At 43.1% G+C, this 23,536-nt stretch overlaps 1 protein-coding gene across 2 annotated transcripts in view; it reads right to left on the minus strand.

Annotated features, from left to right (window-relative positions):
- FLT1 (fms related receptor tyrosine kinase 1) overlaps window positions 1–23,536 on the minus strand; it is a 197,057-nt gene that overhangs the window by 83,450 nt on the left and 90,071 nt on the right. For both annotated transcript variants that reach the window (XM_020882197.2, XM_020882198.2), the window contains 3 exons: window positions 19,245–19,359; window positions 9,638–9,746; window positions 1,650–1,958 (listed from right to left, as the gene is read on the minus strand). In XM_020882197.2, the coding sequence (XP_020737856.2) occupies window positions 1,650–1,958; window positions 9,638–9,746; window positions 19,245–19,359 (533 nt within the window). The remainder of the gene's footprint in view (window positions 1–1,649; window positions 1,959–9,637; window positions 9,747–19,244; window positions 19,360–23,536) is intronic.

The raw sequence follows: 23,536 nt of genomic DNA on the forward strand, positions 1-23,536 counted from the left end.
CACTGACTTATAATGAACAATTCGCCAGGCTAAAGAGCCATAGGTAAAATTTCCAGATACAATTGATTATTCTTTCCTTTGGGCTGACAACTTCCAGGTTGCTAATTGTTTTCAAAGCATTTGGGGCTCCATGAAAGTGGCAATCTGGGGAAAAGCTATTGTTTACTCCTTCACATCTGACAAAAGCAATTCCCACGTGAAAGACAAGTTTAGCCGTGGGACAGAGCCTGCTACCTAAAGGAGGAAACAGTCTGGTGAGTTCCCAAGCCTCAGGAGCTGTCGGGCTGTCACCTCCTACTTACTACCCAGTTCAGCCACTGCTGCTCTCAGCCTTGGCTATTTTGGTCATTAGAATTTGCTTTCCCGTAGTTCAGGCAAGTCACAGGCAATGATCAATCATAAATGAAAACAACAGAACAATGCATATGAAATTGGTGAAAAAGTCACTTTCCCCTCAAATGCAAGCTGAAAACAAAGAGATTACAAATCTCTTTGGATTGGAAAATGGGATACATTTTTAAGTGACTCTTGAGTCCTGCTTCTGTAATTTTGCCATTAATCCCCAGGGGAAAAAAACCCTATTAACATTTGCATATGAGGGAAGTCAACTTTTTTTTTTTGATGGACAAATTTGAGATTGACGTTTAGGAAAATGCATTAAACCTCTGGTCACAATAGCCTTTATTTCCTTGATAAACTGATTATGGTACACCGTTGAATGGCATCCATCGAACAGGGTAAAGTTCTTTAATCAGGAACAAGAATATTGCAAATGAAGGTGTGATCCACTTTTTGTTCAGGTGCTGTCAATGGCTATGTGGTCCACTCAGAGGCAGTGAGGAGGGAGCCCACTGGACTAGTTGACTAGCTGCTGGGATCGCAGGAGAGAATGGGCTTGGTCTGAGTGGACTTTTATAATTCACACTGTGATAAAGCTTTAAGATCCCAACACCGTGCACCTCTGGGGCCCATCTTAGATGCTCCAGTTTAAAATTAATGTGCTTAACATATTTAAAAAAAAGCATCTTCAAATAAATAAGCATTATAACTTGCTATCATCCAGGTGCTATTTACAAGTCAAAGAGCAGAGGCAACAGCAGGAAATAAAATCCGGCAGAGGTCCGACAGAGTCTCCAGTTCAAGTGTCCCTCGTTCTGGGCTGGCCAGTGAACCAATCCATGTCCATCTTTGGTAGACACCAGCATCTGTTTAAATTATTCAGGTTGGCAGCTTGGAAACATCAACATAAAAAGGGGTGGGCATTAAAGTGGAAGGAAAGGGTCAGTCCCCAGTTGTCATTTATTAGGCGGGAGAAGACAGCAAAGAGCAAAACACAACAGAACCTCCAAATCCAAACGTGCACTGGGTCGGCCCCAGAGAGGACCCCAAAGGCGGACCCCTTTGGCCCAAATGGGGTGCCCCAAGCGGGCTCACTGTTATTCCTATCATCGCCAAACTCATTTTGGGAGGAGCTTCTCCTCTGAGCCGGAAAATGAGCAACAGTGACAATAAATCAAGATGATATGAGACAACTGTTACTTGGTAATGAGTCCTTTAATGTTTTACATTACTTTGTGTGGTACAATCATTCCTTGTGCTTTTAAATTTGGAGATCCGAGAGAAAACAGCCTTTTTGTTGCAGTGCTCACCTCTAATGATCACTTCTTTCTTCTGGAGGATTTCTTCCCCTGTGTACATGTTCCTAGCTCGGCAGGCATAGGTGCCCGAGTCTTCCAGGGAGGCGTTCTTGATGATGAGGTGGAACGTCACGGAGTGCTCTTTCGTGACGGCTGTCTTTGGCTTGCTGATGCTGTGTTGCATGGTCCGGTTGTTCACTGTCCGCAGCAAAATCCAGGTAACGTCTCTGTACAAGAACTTGCTCACTGTGCAAGACAGCTTCAGGTCCTCTCCTTCCACAGGCATTTTGTCTAAGCTCACCTGAAATCCATGGGGCACATCTGGAAGATAAGAACAAAGGACTTGAGTTCATCAGAAAATCAGTGTCTCAAAGTGAGACCGTATCTCATCACAAGATAGTCAAGGATCTTAAGAACTGTCCCTGAACAAATGGTCTCAGCATCAGCATTACAAGGATGGTATTTATCTTTTTTTTTTTTAAGGGAACTGATCAGATGTGGCAGGTAGGAACCAACTCAATTTGCTCCATCAAAGTGAGGCAGGAAATGCAAAATAGGATCTTCTTAGGAGGCTATGTTTATTTACCAAACATTGCTTGGTGGAATGCTTTTTTATAACTTGGGATGATAACCCATTGCTCTATCATGTACAGAGCTCCTCCTGGCAAGTGGGCAAGATAGTGAAGGGATCTAGGAGGAGTTTGTGCTAGAAAAAAAAAAGCACAGGTGCTTTGATAGGCAAATTTACTTAACTAAGTTGTGAAGGAGATAGGAAGTCCCAGGCTGGAGCTAGGAGACTCCTGTCAGCACTTTAATCCTACACTTTGGACTGACAGCATCCTTCCCTAGCTGCTGGCCCATCATTCCCCTGCTCTTTGCTAGCACCGAGGGGCCAAAGGGAGCCAGCTATCCTGCTCAGGTACCTATTTATGGTGATTGTTCTACTTAACTTACAGGCTTCCCTGATAACTCAGTTGGTAAAGAATCCGCCTACAATGCAGGAAGCCCTGGTTCGATTCCTGGGAAGATCCGCTGGAGAAGAGAGAGGCTACCCACTCCAGTATTCTTGGACTTCCCTGTGGCTCAGCTGGTAAAGAATCTGCCTACAATGTGGGAGACCTGGATTCGATACCTGCATTGGGAAGATCCCCTGGAGAAGGGAAAGGCTACCCACTCCAGTATTCTGAACTGGAGAATTGCATGGACTGTATAGTCCATGGGGCGGCAAAGAGTCGGACACGACTGAGCAACTTTCACTTCACTTTGGTCATCACTTCACTTCTACTTAACATAAAAGAGCAAGAATTCTTGTGAAAATGTGGACAACTAATTTGGGAAAGTTGCCAGAGTGCACAGAGTGGGGGACGGATGGTTTCTAAATCAGATTTGTTCTCAAAAACGTATTAAGGTAGAAAAAAAAAACATATTAAGGGACTTCTTTGGCTTTCCCAGTGGCTCAGACTGCCTGCAACGCAAGGAGACACGTGTTCGATCCCTGGGACAGGAAGATCCCCTGGAGAAGGGAATGGCAACCCACTCCAGTGTTCCTGCCTGGAGAATCCCATGAACAGAGGAACCTCACGAGCTTCAACCCATGGGGTTGCAAAGAGTCAGACACGAATGAGCAATTAACACACACACTGGTGGTCCAGTGGTTAAGACTCTGCACTTCCACTGCAGGGGGTGTGGGCTGGATCCCTGGTAGGAGAGCTAAGATCCTGTATGCCAAGGTGTGGTCAAAAAAAAAAAAAAAAAGAAAGAAAAATTCTTGAACCAAATATACATACAATATATCCACTTGAAAAAAGAAAACAACATTACACAGTTTCCTAAAGGGACTACATCATTAAAAGGCATTTTCTCCGATGTCCATCCCCAGCGAACTACCATTTCCATCCTCTTGTCCCCTCTAGCCACACCTCACAGCTTCCCTCCTCAGGTTTCTTAACCTGGACCATCATTTGGCTTCTACACTGACAGGTCCTACATCTCCTTTTGGACCATCTCACCAGACAACTTTAGAAAATCATTGGTTCCTGGCCCTGAACTGGCCTGCTCTCAAAACCTTTCCATCGCTTGTGACTAGTGGCATATCTGCACTCGAGCAAAGAATTGTCGCCAACATTTCACAAAGAACTTTGAAGATGAAAAGCGCTATGTTATGCTATTATTATTATTATCCTTTGCACACAAAGCTATAAAGAAACCTTTAAACCTTAAGGGGACAATAGTCCAAAATTAGATATCATATCAACTCTTTCCTAAACCTCACTTTGCTTGTTTTTCTGATTTTTCTGGGCTTTGGCTTTATTATAAAGTGTCACGACTGAAGAAATGCCAAAGTATTCATCTGGAACCTGGGACCTGGGGTGGGAGTAGCAGTGGTTTATGAAGCTGTTGATGAAGGGAGAGAGAGGAGGCACCATGGGTTTGTCTGCTTTTAAAATAAAAAACCTAAGAATTTGCCAGAAGAGGCAGAAGCAGCTGACAGTCCTTTTTTTTTTTTTAACATAACAATAAGGAGTCAGAAATAGCCCCTCGAATTCAGCATCTTTTTATATTTGGGACACTTTCCCAGCATGAGGAGTACACCATCAGTCATCAACTTTTACACACATACCAGGGCAGAAGTCTTATGCCCTGGTTGCGATCCACTCATTTCTCAAAAGCCGGCGGGCGTGCGTTTACCAAGTCTCATCCTCGCGGTTAGGACCCAAGAGGGCCGAAGTAACACCATTGAGATCATGTTGAGAGTTTCTATTTACTTTAGTGATTTGAAACTTCCTGTGGAAATAGCTCACAGGTTTCCTGATGGAAGATTTTGTTTATCTTTGCCAAGCACCACCAGGAATCTCAAAATAAAATGCATTTAGTGACATTGGGAAGCCAGGGAGATAAGGCCGGGCTGTTCCTGTCTGAGCCTCGGTAATTGCTAACACACCCACAGTCATGCTGAGTGCCAGCAAAACAGCAAAAACACACACAGAGGACGAGAAAAGCACCAAGGCAGTTTTCAGGTCTGTTTCTCGGGTGAGGGACCCTCTTAAGAGGCTGGTTTGGTTTCTGTTGTCAGACAGTGCTTAGCCATGATCTATGTCTCAGGACAGCCCCTCTGCTGTTCTTTTCTGACGCATGGGAGATGGTAAATAAGATGTCCTAAACTAGTTAATGAATCCAGAGGGATTTCTCCCCTTAATTCATGTCAATTTTTTTTCAGCCTGAGTACAAAAACAGACCTAAGAAAGTAAGTCTGCCTTCTGACTCTCAAAGTGAAAACAAGCAATCTTCCCACACTTAAGGATCTGTAGTGGAATCAGTTCAGTCAGCAGCAGAACCAACTCATACTCATGCATCTGACACGTGATCACATCCACTGCGTCTTAGGAGATGGCGTGGAAAAGACTCACCCTTGCTCAGAACAGGCATTCTACCCAGGGTTAGATGATGGAGGACTGTATTTACAAAGGTGCACACTTGGGGCTGGCCATTTTGACTTGATTGGATCAAATGAATGAATGAAGTTCATGACAAGAGACAAGTATAGAAGTTAAAAGGATGAAAGGTGTCTTCTCCTTTGGCTGGTGGCGATAAAGACTTGACTTCTACTGGAGAACAGAAATAGCATTCTCTAGATAATAAGTGGTGACTAGAAAGTTTTGCTTGTTTTAATTAGGTGCTATGGTGTTTTCTGTTTAGAGTGCTGAAAGGTTCTGATTTTATTTTTATTTTTAATTGGGGCATGGTTGCTTTGCAATATTGTGTTTCTGCTGTACAACAAAGTGAATTAGCTATAGGTATACATATATCCCCTGCCTCTTGGACCTCCCTCCCAACCCCTCCCCCACCCCATCCCTCCAGTGAATGGTAAAAGTGTGGAGAAGCAGCCATGGAAGATGTTAATGGCCACAGTGAACCAGTTTTCATCAGTTTGGAAGGCAAATCTGTTGTATTTTAAGGAGGGGCCAACCTTGATTGAAATGAGGATCAGTAAAGATCCAGATCTAGGTCTTTTGATTTCAAGCAGTTAAATTTTAGACAGCTCTTTTAAAGCATGAGCTGCACTAGGTCAAATATAAACACTGAACAAATATGCACTCATTTTTCAGGAAATAGTCAGAGAAGGTGCAACATTCCTAAGAGTATTTAGTCTCATCTCTAGGCTTTCCTCATAGCTCAGTCGGTAAAGAATCTGCCTGCAATGCAGGAGACCCGGGTTTGATCCCTGGGTTGGGAAGATCCCCTGGAGAAGGAAGTGGCAACCCACTCCAGTATTCTTGCCTGGAAAATCCCATGGACAGAGGAGCCTGGCAGGCTACAGACCATGGGATCGCAAGAGTCAGAAACGACTTAGCAACTAAACCACCTAGTGAGACTAAATCTCATGACAGAGATTTGGGTAAGAAAAAGAGAATTGTTTTAGAGATAATGGACATCAGTAACGTTCGATTACCAGTCAAAACCATAATTTTTCAAAACTGGGAGCAAAGAATTTAGGAGAATGATATGCCAGGCAATGGGGATTTGACTGGAATGAATTTGTGCTCAGTTTTAAGATTAAAGCTCTTAAACTTCTAGAGGAAAGATGTCATGAGCTTCGAGTCAGGTATATTGGAATAGAATCCCCATCGCTCCTTTCCATGGATGAGCCTTGGGATCTAGAAAAGGTTTCAAGTGCTCCATGGTTATATGGTGGATCACGTGGTAGGGAGAAGGTGAAGGGTGAGTTCTGTCTGGGTTCAGCACGGGGTCCGCTCAGTCAGCTGGGGTCCTTTCAGCAGCAGTGCTGTGTGCAGATGTAGGCTGGAGCCATGGAGAACTCAGGGGGATGTGTGGATTGGATGTTGATGCTGGATGTTGAGCACAGATGAACCTTCCCTGGGGATGCTGATCAATGAGGGAATGAGAGGAGCTCCCCTCGGTCAGGGCATCCTCTGCCAGTACTGCCTGTGGACCCAGGCAGAGGGCTCTCTGTTCTGGCTGTACCCCTCCCCACAATGGAGGGGCCAAGCAGGGTCCTGGAATTTCCTGGAAGATGATCCCAAGGCTGCTTCCAGATGGTCTCAGGCCTTCCCCCCCTCCTGAGGTCAGACTGCTGGGCAATCTGCACACTTGGGGGGCTCAGGGAGATTGGCTGGGGGAGGAGGAACAGAGTTTGGAGGTGTGGCTGGGGAGACCATCCCCAGTGTCCACGGCCCCTTGCAGTGGGGAAAGAGCCAAGTGATGCTGGCTGGCCAGGGGTGGGCTCCTCCCGCACCTCCAGCACTACCACACGCCCCTCCTAGCATCCCCAGAATTCTCAATTTGCACCTGACTTTCAGGTCATCATGAAAGTATATCTGTCCACCAGAGGCTAAAACATATCTGCCAGCTTATTCGCATGATTTAGAACTTGCAAGTGGTTAGACGTATAGTTTGTGGGCCTGTTGGTCCTCTTGCCTCGATTCTGAAGATGCCAAGGCCAGAATATTCTCTTCTTTCGACCGATTCAAATTCTAGGCCCCTCAGGACGCCCCCTCGGGTCCAGGATCACCCCAAGTCCTGCTTCCTTCTCAGGGGCTTAGAGCAACACTGTATAATACAGGATCACCTGTGGCTTCCGAGCCTTGAAAATGTGGCCAGTGGGACTGGACTGAATTTCATTCAATTTTATTTCAATACCAATTTTAAAAACTAAAGCAGTGTAATATTTTAAAAAATACTGAATACATGTTAAAATGATAGATTTGGGATCTGTTGGGTTTAATAAAATGCACTTTTTTCTTTAAAAAATGGTTACTAGGAAATGTTAAATCATGCATGTGGCTTTTATATTTCTGTTGGTGGCACTGACTAGCGTTGGTAAATTCATCGGTCACGTTAATTCTGCTCATTCATCTTTTATAAAAAAAAAGAAATTAATTTCTTTATTTTTGGCTGTGCCGGGTCTTCACTGCTGCTTGGACATTTCTCTAGTTTCGGAGAGCGGGAGCTGCTTTCTAGTTGGGGTGCAAGCTCGTTGTGGTGCTTGCTCGTTGGGGTGGGTTCTCTTGTGGAACATGGGCTCGAGGGCACGTGGGTTTCAGCAGTTACAGCCCCCAGGCTCTAGAGCTCAGGTTCTGTAGTTGTGGTGCATGGGCTAACTTGCCCCATGACACGTGGAATCTTCCCAGATCAGAGATTGAACCTGTGTCTCCTGCATTGGTCGGTGAATTCTTTACCCCTGCACCACCAGGGAAGCCCTGCTCATTCCTTTTGATACTAGAATATAGACAACATTTCTTCTTTGTGTGGTGTTCAGCCTGTCTTCCTAATGAGACATGCTGCTCAGTAAGCTTGAACAAACATATTGAATATTCAGCACAGAAAAGGAATGGGATCAATCTTTCGGACTCTAAATCACAGAGTTAGTGGCCGTGGACTTAGATGCTTAGGGTTACCTTGTGCTCACTCTAACCAGTCGTGTCTGACTCTTTGTGACCCCATGGACTGTAGCCCACCAGGCTCCTCTTGTCTATGGAATTTTCCAGGCAGGAATCCTGGAGTGGGTTGCCATTTCCTCCTCCAGAAGGGTTAGCTTGCTTCTCCCGAAATAAAAAGGACAATACAAACCTTTGAGTGTCATTAGTTCAGATCATCTGAGATTGATTTCAGAATCAGTATGTGCAAAACAGCTATCTGAATCCTCTAAATAAAGGTGTTTCCCTACTTGGAATGAATGCAGAGGTGATTTTGTCTCCACGTCTCCAATACTGACCGGATAGGGACTGGGTTAGTTTTCAGAGGCTCTGCTGGGTGCCTCTCCACCTCTCTAAATCCCACTTGCTCATCTAGAAGACGCGGGGTTATCATACCAAATGGCCCAGGGGTCTCTTCTGGCTCTGACAGCCTGTGGGAAGCCACCAAGGGACATCTCCCATGGCACCGCTTTGTCGGCTAACTTGCCCGACAGCTCCCTTAGCTCTGGTAGCACCTACTTTTCATGAAATCAGACCTACCTACCTATTCCTTTCAGGAGAACTCAAGGTAATGGCGGCAGCCTGCTCCAGGCAGCACGAAGTTTCCAGGGAACTGGCCAACTGCCCAGGTTTCCTCAGAAAATTGGGGGAGCGTGGAGCCAGGCAATTGTTTTATGCTTTGAGCTGCTGACTTCCTTCCTGTGCCATGCTGGGACACAGGGAGTGCCCACTTGTGTGCCTTGAAAGTTTTAAGATTTGCAGACGCCATCATATTTCACGTTAAAAATTCTGAAATGCTACTGAAAACTAGCACACGAATAAGCCTCAGCCAAGCTCCGTTTCAGATGTCTTTAGGAGAGCCTCAGTTCTCAAAAAGTTGAAATTCGGTTGTGAGATGTTTGCTGTATAGCAGAAATTAACACAATATTGTACATCAATGATATTTCAGTTTAAAGAAAGCTGTGAAACAATTCATCTCCTGGGCGACAGAAATGTCATCGCACGCAGCGTAAGTGGTTTCCTTGACCTTTCCTGCACCACCACTGTGTGCCAGGCCCTGTGCTGGGGACCGTGGGATGTTCAAAAATGAACGTGACAACGGACTTCCCTGGGAATCCAGTGGTTAAGACTCTGCACTTTCAATACAGGGGGTGAGGGTTTGATCCCCAGTCAGGGAACTAAGATCCCATACGCCTCACAGCCAAAAAGCCAAAATGTAAAACAACAGAAGCAATATTGTAACAAATTCAATAAAGACTTTAAAAAAAAAAAAAAGGTCCACCTTAAAAAAAAAAAAAAAAGACAAGATCCCAGATTCATAATCCAGCCTGGGAAGATGTCCACAAATAGCTCTAAAAGAGAATTCAGGGAAGTAACTCTTCAAGAGACCCAACGATGTTGTAGAAGATGATTCCTGAGAGCAAGGATGAAGGTACTCAAGAGTTGAACAGTTCTACGGAATTTTTTTAAAAATAAAAATCACTCAAGTGCATTGAAAGCAGACAAGGTTAGAAGAGAGATGGAGGTCACTGGGCTGTCTTCCTAAGTGCAGGGCGTGTGTCTTACCTGTGATGTAAAAGGTCATGCTTCTTTCCACAGTCCCGACTTTATTGGCAGCCATGCAAGTGTAGATTCCAGAAACTCTAGCGTCAGCCACAACCAAGGTGCTAGCCGTCTGCAAAAGGAGAGGCAGTTTCAGCGACAGGACGGAGAACCCTCGGACACCCCCAAGATGCTTCTGGAGGGGATGTGATTTCGGCCACCCTGTGGCCTCAACACAGATGGGACAGCACGCAGGATCTCTGCAGCCCAGAAAGGGTGGAAAAACAACAGGAAGACAGGTCCTCAGGAGACCGGGGGCTATGACATCCGACTCGTATGAGGGCTTCAGGCTTATTTACCTCGAGCTGCTGGCCTAACAATTACAGACCTGAAGCCCAGATGCGGCACGGCACGTCCTACCCTACGAGGTGGTCAGCGCCACGCTGGCCAGAGCGGAGCCTGGCCCTTCTCTTTTGTTTGCATGACTTGTGATCACGAACACAGCTTGCTAACAGGAGCCTTCCTCACACGGGCGTGTTAAGTGAGCAAGGACAGAGGAGAAAGTCTGGCTGAACCATTGCTTTTCTGGAACATGGTGTTACAGCCCCGATGCCCCAGGAGGAAGAGTGGGCACTTTCTGAGACCCTTGCATGTGTTTGTAAATTATTGGGTCGGCCAGAAGGTTCGTTTGGGTTTTTCCTGATGGGATGGAAAACCTGAATGAAATTTTTGGCCAACCGAATACTTAATTTCTCAGTCTGTTCATTCCTATTCTAGAAAATAAAGATATAAGTGATGAATGCATACCACAATTATCATTTCACTAGATTTTAGCACTGCTGTTCGGTGAAAGTGCCCCTAAAGAAAGATGAGTCAAAAATGGGTGAACTTGAAAGCACTTTCCAAACTGTGACGTCGCAAAAAGTCATGTCTCAAAAAAAAAAAAGTAGTGAAACACCAACTTATACGGCTTAAAGATTTGCACTGCTGACTTCAGGATAAAAATTAGTAGTATGAAATGCATTGTTGAGAATTTAAAAATTTAACCTGACCTTGCAAAAAAGTAATGCATACTATACATGAAACAATGAAACAGCTAGTAAGTTTTTCATATTTAAAATTACAAAAAAGTTTGATCCAGTTACTTACTGATCACTGCAGCCTATCTCTAGGGCACAAAGGTCTGGTCACAGGTTCTGACACTGTAGACAGAGCTGGTGCTTTCAGACTAATGGGGTGTCCTGGCTGGAGTAAAATGATCCAGTCACTCACAGGCTAAAGGGATATAAAGGCTGAACTGTGACAGTAGACTTTTTTCTTCTAATAATTAAAATATTATTGGAGTATAATTGCCTTACAATGTTGTGTTAGTTTCTACTGAACAGCAAAGTGAATTGACATTGGGCTTCTTAAGATGATAACATAAAGTCTACAAAGGGTCCTAACAATTTTCCAAGTTGCTCAGTCACATGGTAGGCATTTTACCCGTGTTCTCATATTCCTTCCAGTAAATTAAAGTATGTCTGTCTTTCATCTATAGGTCAGGAAGACTAAAAACTATACTCCTAGTTTTTTAGCCAGCAACTCTATTGCTCCAAATTCCTTGTAATTGTCACTGTGGCACAGTCAATATTTCATGATGATTTCATGATCTGTTTGTTGGATCTGTTCAATTACATCTACTCATATGTCCTCTGTGTATTGTCGAGAATCTGGGAAACGAAAATGTTTGCAATTTGTGGCATGTTCGTTCAATTTAGCAGATGTGTGTGTATGTGTTAAGTCACCCAGCCATGTCCAACTCTTTGCAACCCTATAGACTGCAGTCTGCCAGGCTCCTCTGTCCATGGGATTTTGCAGGTGAGAATACTGGAGTGGGTTGCCGTGCCCTTCTCCAGGGGATCTTCCTGATTCTGATTATTTAAGGCACTGCCCAGATGTTGTAAGGGAGACAGAGGGGAATAAGAACATGACCCTTATTCTTAACTTGAAGGTAATAGGAAAGAATGTCCCTACTTGAAGATCAAGTATATATATTATACTATTCTCTCTTTCACAGAGAAACACTCGCATGAAGGCAAATAACCAGTAGAGAGAGAATGAGAGTTCAATTGTCTCTTCCTCTGTTTGATTATCATTCTAAGAGGTGGGACATAAAAAAATTCTGGATAGCAATTTCTTTCTAGTTATTGCACCAGCCACTTCAGAGTCACAGAGGAAAAAGCAGCTGGAAGAGGAGCTTGTAGATGCGAGTTGGAAGGACCAGAGAGATCACCGAGTAAGAGTCTGCCGTGATCTTCTCAGGAGACGTGCTCACATGCTTGGGGCAGAGGCAGATGAAGAACAGGCTCAGAGCCCTCCCCCTCTGATGTCTGTCTCTCGGCTCGAGCACGGCCTTGCTGGTGAAGTTAGGGCTCCTGTGTTGAGCCGAATGAGCCTCAACAGAACCTTGTTTAGATTCTCAGATGTATTGCTGTTCCACAAATAAGTGAACACTTCATTGCTGTTTGGCTGGAACCTTTGAAATTATGAACAGCGATTACCTGAATCTGAAAGTTGCATTTGTGTTTCTATTAAAATTACTCTGATTTCTCTGAACTCAGGCCAGCTGAGAACCTGGGGTTCATGGCAAGGGCACGTCAGTTCAGATGTGCGCACTTGCCCTGTTTAAGGCCTGGGCGGGAACCTGGGGATAGCTGTGGCCATTTTACAAGACTCCCAGTAGCTCAGAACTTCTGTATAACCAGAGCATAAAACTGAGGCCCACAGAAGGGAAATGAATGAATTCAGGTCACACCAGGTACCCTGGACATAAGTCGAGTCTCTCACTTTGTCTAAATGACCTCTTCCAAAACAGACTCCTCACCCACAGTCAAGCCTGCCCCAGAACTCTCCTCTCCCAAGTGCCTATAAAAATTGATCTAGAAAATGACATCGATGAAGTTTACATTATTTCTTTGTTTCTGGGTAGCTTTATGTACCATGTGCCAGACAGTGTGGCAGGCATTTACCTTATTTAACCCTCCCTATAGTGGCATCTGGTCCCATCACCTCATGGGAAATAGATGGGGAGACAGTGGAAACAGTGTCAGACTTTATTTTTTTGGGCTCCAAAATCACTGCAGATGGTGACTGCAGCCATGAAATTAAAAGATGCTTACTCCTTGGAAGGAAAGTTATGACCAACCTAGATAGCATATTAAAAAGCCAGAGACATTACTTTGCCAACAAAGGTCTGTCTGGTCGAGGCTATGGTTTTTCCAGTGGTCATGTATGGATGTGAGAGTTGGACTGTGAAGAAAGCTGAGCGCCGAAAAATTGAGGCTTTTGAACTGTGGTGTTGGAGAGTCCCTTGGACTGCAAGGAGATCCAACCAGTCCATCCTAAAGGAGATCAGTCCTGGGTGTTCATTGGAAGGACTGATGCTAAAGCTGAAACTCCAATACTTTGGCCACCTCATGCAAAGAGTTGACTCGTTGGGAAAGACCCTGATGCTGGGAGGGATTGGGGACAGGCGGAGAAGGGGATGACAGAGGATGAGATGGCTGGATGGCATCACTGACTCGATGGGCATGAGTTTGAGTAAACTCCGGGAGTAAACTCAGGGAGGCCTGGCGTGCTGCGATTCATGAGGTTGCAAAGAGTCAGACACGACTGAGTGACTGAACTGAACTGATAGCCCAAGGACATGGGTGTATTACCTGATCTACAGAAGGGGCAACTGAGCTTACAGAGGTTAAGCGATTTGCTCAAATTATGCCCAGGTTTGTCAGACTCCAGTGCCTAAGCTCTTAATCTACACAAAACTGCTTCTTGCCCTAAAACTCTTTAAATTTCACAGCACAGACCTGGTGATAGAGTTCTGTCTACTCTTTGAATTGGGTTTCCTCTGGAAAATACCTCCTTTAATGAGCAGTTATGGGTCCCTACAAGCTCAATACTACTTGGTACAGAAATACTAGTTTCTTTTAGCATTTTATAGAAGTTGCAAGCTATTTTTCCAATGGATAAAGTGTTATATGGTTTGAAAATATGATTGATAATGGACAAATTATAAGAAAATTTTACTTATTTATTTAAAAATATTTACTTTTTTGACTGTACTGGGTCTTAGTTGCAGCACATGGGACCTTAGTTACAAAGGATCTAGTTTCCCTGACCAGGGATCAAACCTGGGCCCCCTGTATTGGGAGCCTGGCGTCTTAGCAACTGGACCACCAGGGAAGTCCTTAGAAGAAAATTTTAAAATAAGACGCAACTTATGTCATGTGAGTAACTTTATTAAAAATTATCTGATTTCTAGAGGACCTATTTTTCTAGAGTATATTTTTAATTTATACATTAGCAAATATCAACTTTGTAGTTGAAGAGAGGAAGTATTTCAAACTTCAGAATTTGAGTCGTAGCATCTATTTGAAAGGATCGTATTTCATAAGGTACACCAAAAGAAATTCTCAAGGCTGTCTGCTTGCCTTTGTTCTAGAATTAGTTTCCACTTGTCACAGCTTTTTGAGTTCTGAACCCACACTTTGCCTCTATTTGCTCTTGGAGGACCACAGGATTAAGATATTAGAAACATGCTCTTAAAGTCCATTCTCTGGATTCTTCTGTGTGACCCAGGAACACTGCTGAAGATTGTCGTCAGGCTCTGTCAGTTTGGAATTTATTCATACTCCTTCCTTCCTTCCCTTCTGCTAAGCATTAGTGATTCACTACTTCAATGCGTTTGAACCTCACGGAACAGAATGGATGGGACGATGTGTAATTCAGTCTAATTTCCAGCACTTGCTTTAAAAAAAAAAAAAATCTATATATGGAACAGTGATTTTAATCTCGGGATGTTTCTAATACAGTTTCCTTTGAAGTGTTTCAGAGAGAAATAAAAGCAGATATGTAAAGGTCAGGGAAGAATCTAAAATTATCCTAGGGTGGCACATCTGAGCCAATTGATGGGAAAATAGAATGTGAGAATTAGACAAAACTGGAGAGTGTGTAGGGGGCGGAGCCCACATTGTGATTCTGAGATGAGGCGTTTCAGCTTCCGTCATGGACGTGTCTCCGACGGCACACACATTTCTCAATGAAATTTCAAAATGATTTCAATGGAAATGTTGCTAAGACATTAAATTGTCACAATCCTCCAGCCTCACAGAATCAATGCTGTGAAACGCATTTCCTGTCTGTTTTTTCCTAACACCAGGTTCCTTCTACTTCCTGCTCCAACTCTACAAACCAATAGTCTGGCAACTCTGGGGAAACAATACCAAAGCTCCTCGTGTGCCATTAGCAACTCCAATTGATGACTCACTTTTCATAAATCTGGGCCAAAACCTGGCCATAAGGAAACTGAATTTTATTGTCTTGTGCACCCTTCCTTGGGTTAAACAAAACAAAAAAACACAACAGAAAGGGGAAAAAAGCAAGTCCTTGAAATCCGGCAGGTGCTCGAATAGGACCTCATTTACCGATGGCTGAAGTGGGGTACTAGACTTGCTGACTACACGACTGTGGGGAAAAGTATTGGTGTGTTCTAAGCTGGGACTTTCATTTGCTTTCTTAACATGTACAGAAAAGAAAGGCAGTTTTAATTGTAAAGGAAAGACTATACAGAGAATTCTGAGACAGCAAAATGTCCATCTGTCATCTGAAAGGTTGATGTTTTTCACAGACACACAAGGATGCATCAATAGACGCTAAGAGCCAAATTAGGAAATTCTTCTAAAGGTAAGATGTGAAATTAATGACTCCCTTAAAATCTAATGTGTTATTGTTACTAATAGGATGTGTGTGGGTTGTGTGTGTGTATACTTTGTTAAGAAGGAGTATAAAAGTCATTTTCAATGCGAACTATTTTAACAAATAGCCTTCCTTTGGGCTTCCCAGGTGGCCCTAGTCATAAAGAACCCATCTGACAATGCAGGAGATGTAAGAGACGTGGGTTCGATCCCAGGGTCGGGAAGACCCCCTTGAGGAGGGCATGACAACCCACTCCAGTATTCTTGCCTGGAGAATCCCATGAACAGAGGAGCCTGGTGGGCTACAGTCTGTGGGGTCGCACAGAGTTGGATACGACTGAGCGACTTAGCAGCAGCAGCAGTCTTCATTTGTTGTTGTTTAGTTCCCGAGTCAGGTTCGGCCATTTCCTCCTCTGGGGATCTTCCTGACCCAGGGATCGAACCAGGGCCTCTTGCAATGCCAGCTGGGTTCCTTACCGCTGAGCCACCTGAGAAGCCCAATAGTCTTGATTGCATATGTTCAGTATCTGGGGGATTGCATTAGGGCACATATGACAATCACTTTGATAATGGGCAAATGAGGTAGGTCAGATGTTAGGAGCTCCATTTTTTTCTGGAGGGGAGAACTCAGGTTCAGAGAGGTGAACTGATTTGCAGTTGGTTCTATATAATAGAAAGAGTGGAGTTTAACCATGAATCCTGCCCCCAGGTTAGATGACTCCAGAGCCAACTGTCGGGTGGTCTCTATTTAAAGCCTCGGTGTAATTACACTCCCTTGGACTGCAAGGAGATCAAACCAGTCCATCCTAAAGGAAATCAGTCCTGAATATTCGTTGGAAGGACTGATGCTGAAGCTGAAACTCCAATACTTTGGCCACCTGATGTGAAGAACTGACTCACTGGAAAAGATCCTGATGAAAGATTGAAGGCAGGAGGAGAAGGGGACGAAAGAGGATGAGATGGTTGGATGGCATCACCGACTTGATGGACATGAGTTTGAGCAAGCTACGGGAGCTGGTGACGGACAGAGAAGTCTGGCGTGCTGCAGTCCATGGGGCCCCAGAGTCGGACACGACTGTGTGACTGAACTGAACTGATAGCTACAGAATTATAAGACAATGCATTTGTTTAGAGCATACATGGAAGAAATCAGGGAAGACTATCTCACCCAGATTTTGCTCCTCCACCTCCATCCTTTTTCACAGGCGTTCTGTATGGAGGCAGGTGGATACTTCATGGTTTCAGCCTAATCAGAAATCTGACCTAGCCTTTTCATTTTCTGTTTTCTATCATATATATTTTGTGGACAGAATACCAAAACCAGACTAGAAGTTCCTTTGAAATTAAGATAATAATTCATGCTTAATATCCAGTGGTTCACAGTACAAGCACCTGATAGGGTCAAGAAAAGGCAAAATGATTCAACACCGTCAATGGCATCTTGAAATTTTCTAGTACTTTGTGACAACTAACTTGCTTTCCATTCCGAGGCAATTTCCTGTTTAAAAAAAGTAGTGTCACTTGAGTTAAACTTTCCAGTTTACAGAATTTCCTCTTTTCTAAGTATTTCATTAAATGGCTCTGTCATCAATCTCTACACATCATGGAATGTTTTAAACTACAGTTCATTTGTATTCAAGAAAAAGACATGTAAACCACCTACAGCTACTGCAGCGGTTAGAAAAACTCTTCCTGAGTCCTTGACAAGCGATTGCGGATGTCATTGTGTGAGCCATCGGCATCTTAACAAATTTATGTATTGGTTTAATTGTCAGAGTCCTGGGTCTTGGCAAAGGAAGACTTCAGTTTGAGTTTCTCATAAGCTACTATTATGCTGTGACTTTGAGTTAATCATCTTATTGCCTCAGTTTTTCTTATCTTTAAAATGGAGATAACCACTTGGGCCTGCCAAAGAGTGATGTTGACAAAAGCATATGTCAAAAAGTTTTCCATAATGAAGAATTCAGATGTTATTTGTTATTTTGAAGTCCTGCAGGACAATGATGCCATCTACTTTGTTGCTCTGAAATGCAAAGAATATAGCTGAACAGACGTGAGCAGAGGACATCTGTGTTAACAGACTACTCCGAATCAATATATGCATGTAGGAATAGATATTTCAGCAAAGGGTGATTTGATGTGTTTTCTTTTCTTTGTAAAGCATCACTACCTCTGTGCCTGAGAATAGTGGATTTTTAAGTGTATTGTTCACTAATTCAGGAGAAAAAAAGTCACCAGGCTTGAGATGCACTGAGATTTGCCTAGTTCATGAGATGTCAGCTAGTTCTGAGGCTAACGGAGTTTAGAAGAGTGAAGAACTCATGTGCAAGAGCAGAAAAGATGCTTTATAGGCCCTGACTGGGTTAGAGAAACTTCTTTTTTAATTGAGGTATGCTGACAAAATACTAGTTCCATGTGTATGACATAACAATTCAATACTGCAAAATCATCACTACATTAAGTCTAGTTAACATCTATCAAATAATGCACAGGTAAAAAGTGGTTTTTCTTGAGCTGAGAAATTTTGAGATGTATTCTCTTAGCAACTTGTAAGTCTACAATTCAGTAGTAGTAACTATTGTCACAGTGCTGTTTGTACCTGATATCCCAGTGGCTATTTATTTATTTTACAAATTGGTGGTTGCCAGAGGCAGGAGGTAGTGTGTGGGCAAATGGATAAAAGAAATCAAAAGGTACACAATTCCAATTTATGAGCTTTTTTGGTTTATTTGTTCACATGTAAGTGAGATTATATGGTGTTTGTTTTCTCTTACTTACTTCATCTAGCATATGCCCTTAAAGTCTGTCCATGTTGTCACAAATGGCGAGATTTCATTCTTTTTTATGACCAAATAATAGTCCACTGTGTATGTGCACTGCATCATCTTTATCCACCCATCTCGCAATGGACATTTATGTCATTTCTGTGTCCTACTATAAATAATGCTGTAGTGAACATGTGGCTACACATATCTTTTGAGTTAGTGTTTTTATCTTCCTTAGACAAGTACCCAGAACTGGAATTGCTAGATCGTAGGGTAGTTATATTTTTAATTATTTAAGGAACCCCAATACTGCTTTCCATAGCGGCTGTACCAATTATATTCTTATCAGCAGTGCATAAGGGGTACTGAACTGCCTCACCAACATTTTTTATTTCTTGTCTTTTTATTCTATGTGTGATTTTATTTATTTTTTATTGGCATATAATTGCTTTACAGTGTCATATATTTCTAGTCTTTTGACAACAGCCTTTCTGACAGGTGTGAGGTGATAGATATCTCACAGTGGTTTTGACTTGCATTTCTTAGGTCAGGGAATCTGATTCACTGTGGGTTTGTCTATCCCAACTGAGGCTTTGCCAGTGCAGAAACGGAGGGGAAAAACAAGATATTTTGTGAAAGGGAAACATTCCATCTTAGCCTAAAGTTTCGTACTAGCTTTTACTTACTGACATCCCACTTCAATTATGTCAGAGACTCTCCATCTGAGTTAAGCTAGCATCTCTCAGGGAACTTTTGTGCATCCTGGGCTCCATGCTGAAGATTCACATGGAATAGTAATTGGTGGAGCAGTATAATATACTACTATGTATACTATATAGTGTAATAATAGACTATTATGCAGCCAGGGTCCAGAACCATGGATGGGGGGCCAGTCTCATGTTCAAGAGACATCAGGACAAGGACTTGTTACTTTGGAACTGGTGGTCAGTTGGGGGGAAAGAGCAGTTTGAGTCACCTCAGTGCATCTCTCCATGAAAACATACTGCCTTTCTTCTCTCGGAATTTTTGTGTGAGCATTTGTATTCCTTCTGACTCTAATAAACCCATAACTAGGAGATGAGTGTGTGCTTTTAGAATAAATACCCCCACGCTTATTCTGATAAACAGTACCTTATTCTTTCCTTCTATCATTGCCATGCGCTGAGTGATGCTCTCAATTCTGTTTCCTACAGTGCTGTCAGGATCCAGGATAAAGGCCTCTTCATTAGTGGAGCAGAAGTCATACCTGTTTTTTTAAAAAGGAAGTCATCACTACATTGCTTTGCAGCATGGTCCAGCCCATGGTGGCTGGTGATGTGAAAACCATTAAGTCCTCAGATAATAAAATCACACATTTGCTTATTTTCCTTAGATTCCACTGCTCATCCCCGTCAGTATCCATCCTCAAAACTTAAAATAGCACACAGATTTTGCCTGATCTCAAAAAAAAAAAAAAGAAAAAAAAAAAAGACCATCAATGTGTTTTCATACATACTTCTGGTTCTAAATGTTAAATACTAAATAAAAATGCATAAGTTCAACAATCTAATATCTAGATTTTAATTAGTTCCTAGTGGAGGAAACATGCAAACACAGGAGAAAAAAATTATGTTAACAAATGGAAACCTTAAGGAAATAACAGCATTTCACATCTATAAAAGGCTGGCATTTAATGAGAATATTCTGTTATACAGCTAATTTTTTCCAGGGCTAATTAAGTGTATATGGAAACACACATCATGGAGCAGTTATTAATTTCAGTCTAGGAGTATCATGGCAGGTTCTTTAACCTCTCAGGCCTCAAGTGTTTAATTATAAAATACATGTGTTAAAGATTTTTAAGATCTTTTTCGCTTCTAAAAGTGCATGAAATCTCTCTTCATACTTAAACTAGCTGGTGGAGTGTGTACTCAGTCTCTCAGTCGGGTCCAACTCTTTGTGACCCCATGGACTGTAACCCACCAGGCTCCTTGTCCATGGGATTCTCTAAGAAAGAATATTGGAGTGAGTTGCCATTTTCTTCTCCAGGGGATCTTCCTGACCCAGGGATCGAACCCACATCTTGAGTCTTCTGCATTGGCAGGCGGATTCTTTACCACTAGCGCCACCTGGGAAGCCCAGCTAATAGAGTACCAGGTAGTTTGATGAGATTCCAACCTTCACCTGAAAGTAAGCATGTTCTTTCAAACACCTTATTATCAGTAGGCTTCTATCAGTTTACTACCCAAATCATCAGTGTAAATATCTACTAATTATTTATTATGTTTCTTCGTCTCTATTTCATTATCTCTGTGATGTCTCTTCTACTAATTTAAGGTTTTGTTTGTTTTTCTTTCTCTAGTTGCTTTAAGAGTAAGGTTAGGTTGTTTATTTGTGATTTTTCTTGTTTTCCTGAGGTAAGATTGTATTGCTATAAACTCCCCTCTTAGAACTGCTTTTGCTCCAACCCATTGGTTTTGGACCATTGTGTTTTCGTTGTCACTTGGATCATTTAGTATGTTTCATGTATTGTATGTTCTCCATGAATAAAAAAATCCAAATAACCAAAAAAGACCCTTACGTCCACTCTGATCCAGGCAGTGCAGTAGCGTTTCAACCTGCCTATCCCCAAGCCAACACCCACGGAGTCACTGCCAGACCAAACCCCTGAGCACTTTGGGTTTTAGTGGGATCGTCATTGCTTCAAAAGCTTCAACAGCTGTACTGCAGAAAGCCCAGGTTTCCATAACTGACAACCAAGGCCACCCAAAGTCCACTCCCTACCTGCCTTTCCAACCTCACCCCTGCAGACGCCCTCCTCCCCGGGCAAACCGTGGTTTGGTTCAGCTTCTTCAAAGAACACCTGAGTCCTCCACCTGCCCTGACTTCCCCTAGCTCTATGACCATTTTCTCCTTAGAAAAATAAGACTACAATGATATCCGCCCCATTAATCTCATGGGATCACACAAATGTTAAATGACTTAATTTACTTGGGGAGGTTTTGTCAATGAAAGCCACCTAGAAAACCTGGGAACTATTCTTCCTGTCTCGGGGTGTACACACCTGACTCCTTCATCTTCACTCACCACTTACCAAGGCCTTGACGCCCCCTCACCACCCACAAGCCGGTCTCCTCCAAGCGGCTGTCTGATCCCCGTGGGCGCTCACGATCAGAACCCCATGTGAGCCTGAGACTGGACCCCTTGCTTTCTGCGGTGACTTCTATCTGCATGTCCGGCCCAGGGCCCAGCACAGCACTGCCCCGTCTGACGAGCGCAGGTGCTAGGTGGACCCTGCAGGTGACCTGCTTTCTACCACTTATGACAAAATGAACACCATCTCCTTTAAAGTAGCCTTTTGAGATTTAAATATGGATATATTGGGAACATGATGCAAATATACAAAGAGCTATTTTCTGTGCCTCAAAATAAATAATAAAAAATCTGTAGGCTCCTGAGGTGTGTGATTCTCTGCCAGCCTGGGGAGCTTAGGAGCCGAGTGTGGGTAGGAGCTTGCGTGAGTGCCTGCAGCCCCCGCCCCACCGTGGCGGCTTCCTGGTGGCCTTATGAATTGACGCTGTTCATTTCTGCATCCCTCTCCTCAATGCAGTCTTTCCTCCTATCTCCCAGCCTAATGAGGGAGGCAAGGAAGTGGTTATTGTTATGATTACTTGCACTGTGAACTTTCCAGGGAAAGATGTCATATTCCTTCCTTCTGGCTTCGAATCTGTGGCGAGCAGACAGCTGGCTGGGTTCTCATCTGTACATGGATTGGGCAGATTCAGGAGATTCTCAAACCAGGTGGGGGTGTAAAGCCCTATTTCCAGAAACAATGAGTAGTTGGTTTTAAGTCGTTGCTGCCCTTGGCTACTTAGGTGAGAAGAAAGAGGATGAAACTAGTGACAGAAAGGGTGAGAGAGACAGGATTGTGATGAAAAAGTTCTGTAATTATTCTTCTCTGATGCTGTAGCTGAGAAAGGACTAATATGTGAAACTGGTGTGTCTTCCGGGGTGGTCTCCCCTCCTGGGGGGCGTGCTGCCCCTTAACATCCTCTCTGCCCCCCCCCCCCGAAGCATTCATCATTTTCAGTGCTTTGGGCAGCTACAAGGGACATGGACCACCCCCATGTGATTGCCCTGTCTCCAGAGTTACACCAGGGCCACGCACGTAACTGGCACCCCACAAGCCTCTGCAAACATACGGCATGAGGCACTGATGTGTGGCTTGTAGTAAGAGTTTTTGTTGGTTTTAAGTGTTTATTATCCCCAAACACATAGATGAGTAGAGCCATAGTGTCAATATAACCCTCCATACACCCATCACCCACACTTAGTAATTATTCAAGTTTGCCACAGTTGTTTCATTTGTCCCCTTATTTCATTTTTCCTTTTGAGAGACATTGTAAAGTGAATCCCAGACAGCATGTCACGTGAGCCCCATACATTTTAGTGCCCGTCGAAAAAATTATGCACCTTTCCAAATATAACAACAACGCTATGATCCTATCTAATAGAATTAGCCATAATTCCATGGTGTTGTTTGTACCAGGCCCAAAAATCAGATTCCTCCAAATGTTTTTCAAATGACTGTTTTTATAGTTAGAGTATAAGGTTTAAAGTAAAAAAGAATTCATAAGGAGTGACGATTCCTTAAGGAACTTCTGTGACTTTAAATAATGTTTTATTTTGGAGTATAGCTGATTAACAATGTTGTGACAGCTTCAGGTGGACAGGGAAGGGACTCAGTCATACCCATTCTCCCCTAAACGCCTCTCCCATCCAGCTTCCCACATAACATTGAGCAGAGTTCCACATGCTATACAGTAGGTCCTTGCTGCTTTCCATTTTAAATATAGCTGTGCGTACATGCCCACCCCAAACTCCCTAACTGTCCCTTCCCTCATCCTTCCCCCAGCAATCTTAAGTTTGTTCTCTAGGTCTGTGACTCTGTAGCTGTTTCGTAAATACATTCATTGGTATCATTTCTGTGATTTTTGACTAACTGTTCCTTATTATCAGGTAAAATAAGTGAACATTTTAACTTATTGACTAATGGAGGAAACTGGACCAAAGAAAATTATATACTTTCTCCTTTACTTGAAATATGTTAATGATAAAGTTTCAAAGCCATCTATCATTTTGCCCTATTTTTTATAACATGTTTACCTTGAACTACTGTTTGCTCTCAGATCTTTCACACACACAGGGTACATATATGGGTTTATATAATATGGGTGTGTGTGTAACATGGATGTGGGGGGTTGTTATATGTACGCCTGTATTGGACATGTGTGTATGTACTTGACATTGTGACACTGAAGAGCTGAAGTTCTCTTGCATCTGAGAGAGAAACCTATAATTTCATTCTTTTCTCCTCAAAGAAGTAAAAAAGATAAAGGAGGCCTTAGAGGTCTTAATTTCATACTTTCCATTGTCGGGAAGTG

The sequence above is a fragment of the Odocoileus virginianus genome, chromosome 8 (assembly GCF_023699985.2).
Source record: "Odocoileus virginianus isolate 20LAN1187 ecotype Illinois chromosome 8, Ovbor_1.2, whole genome shotgun sequence".
Lineage (NCBI taxonomy): Eukaryota > Metazoa > Chordata > Mammalia > Artiodactyla > Cervidae > Odocoileus > Odocoileus virginianus.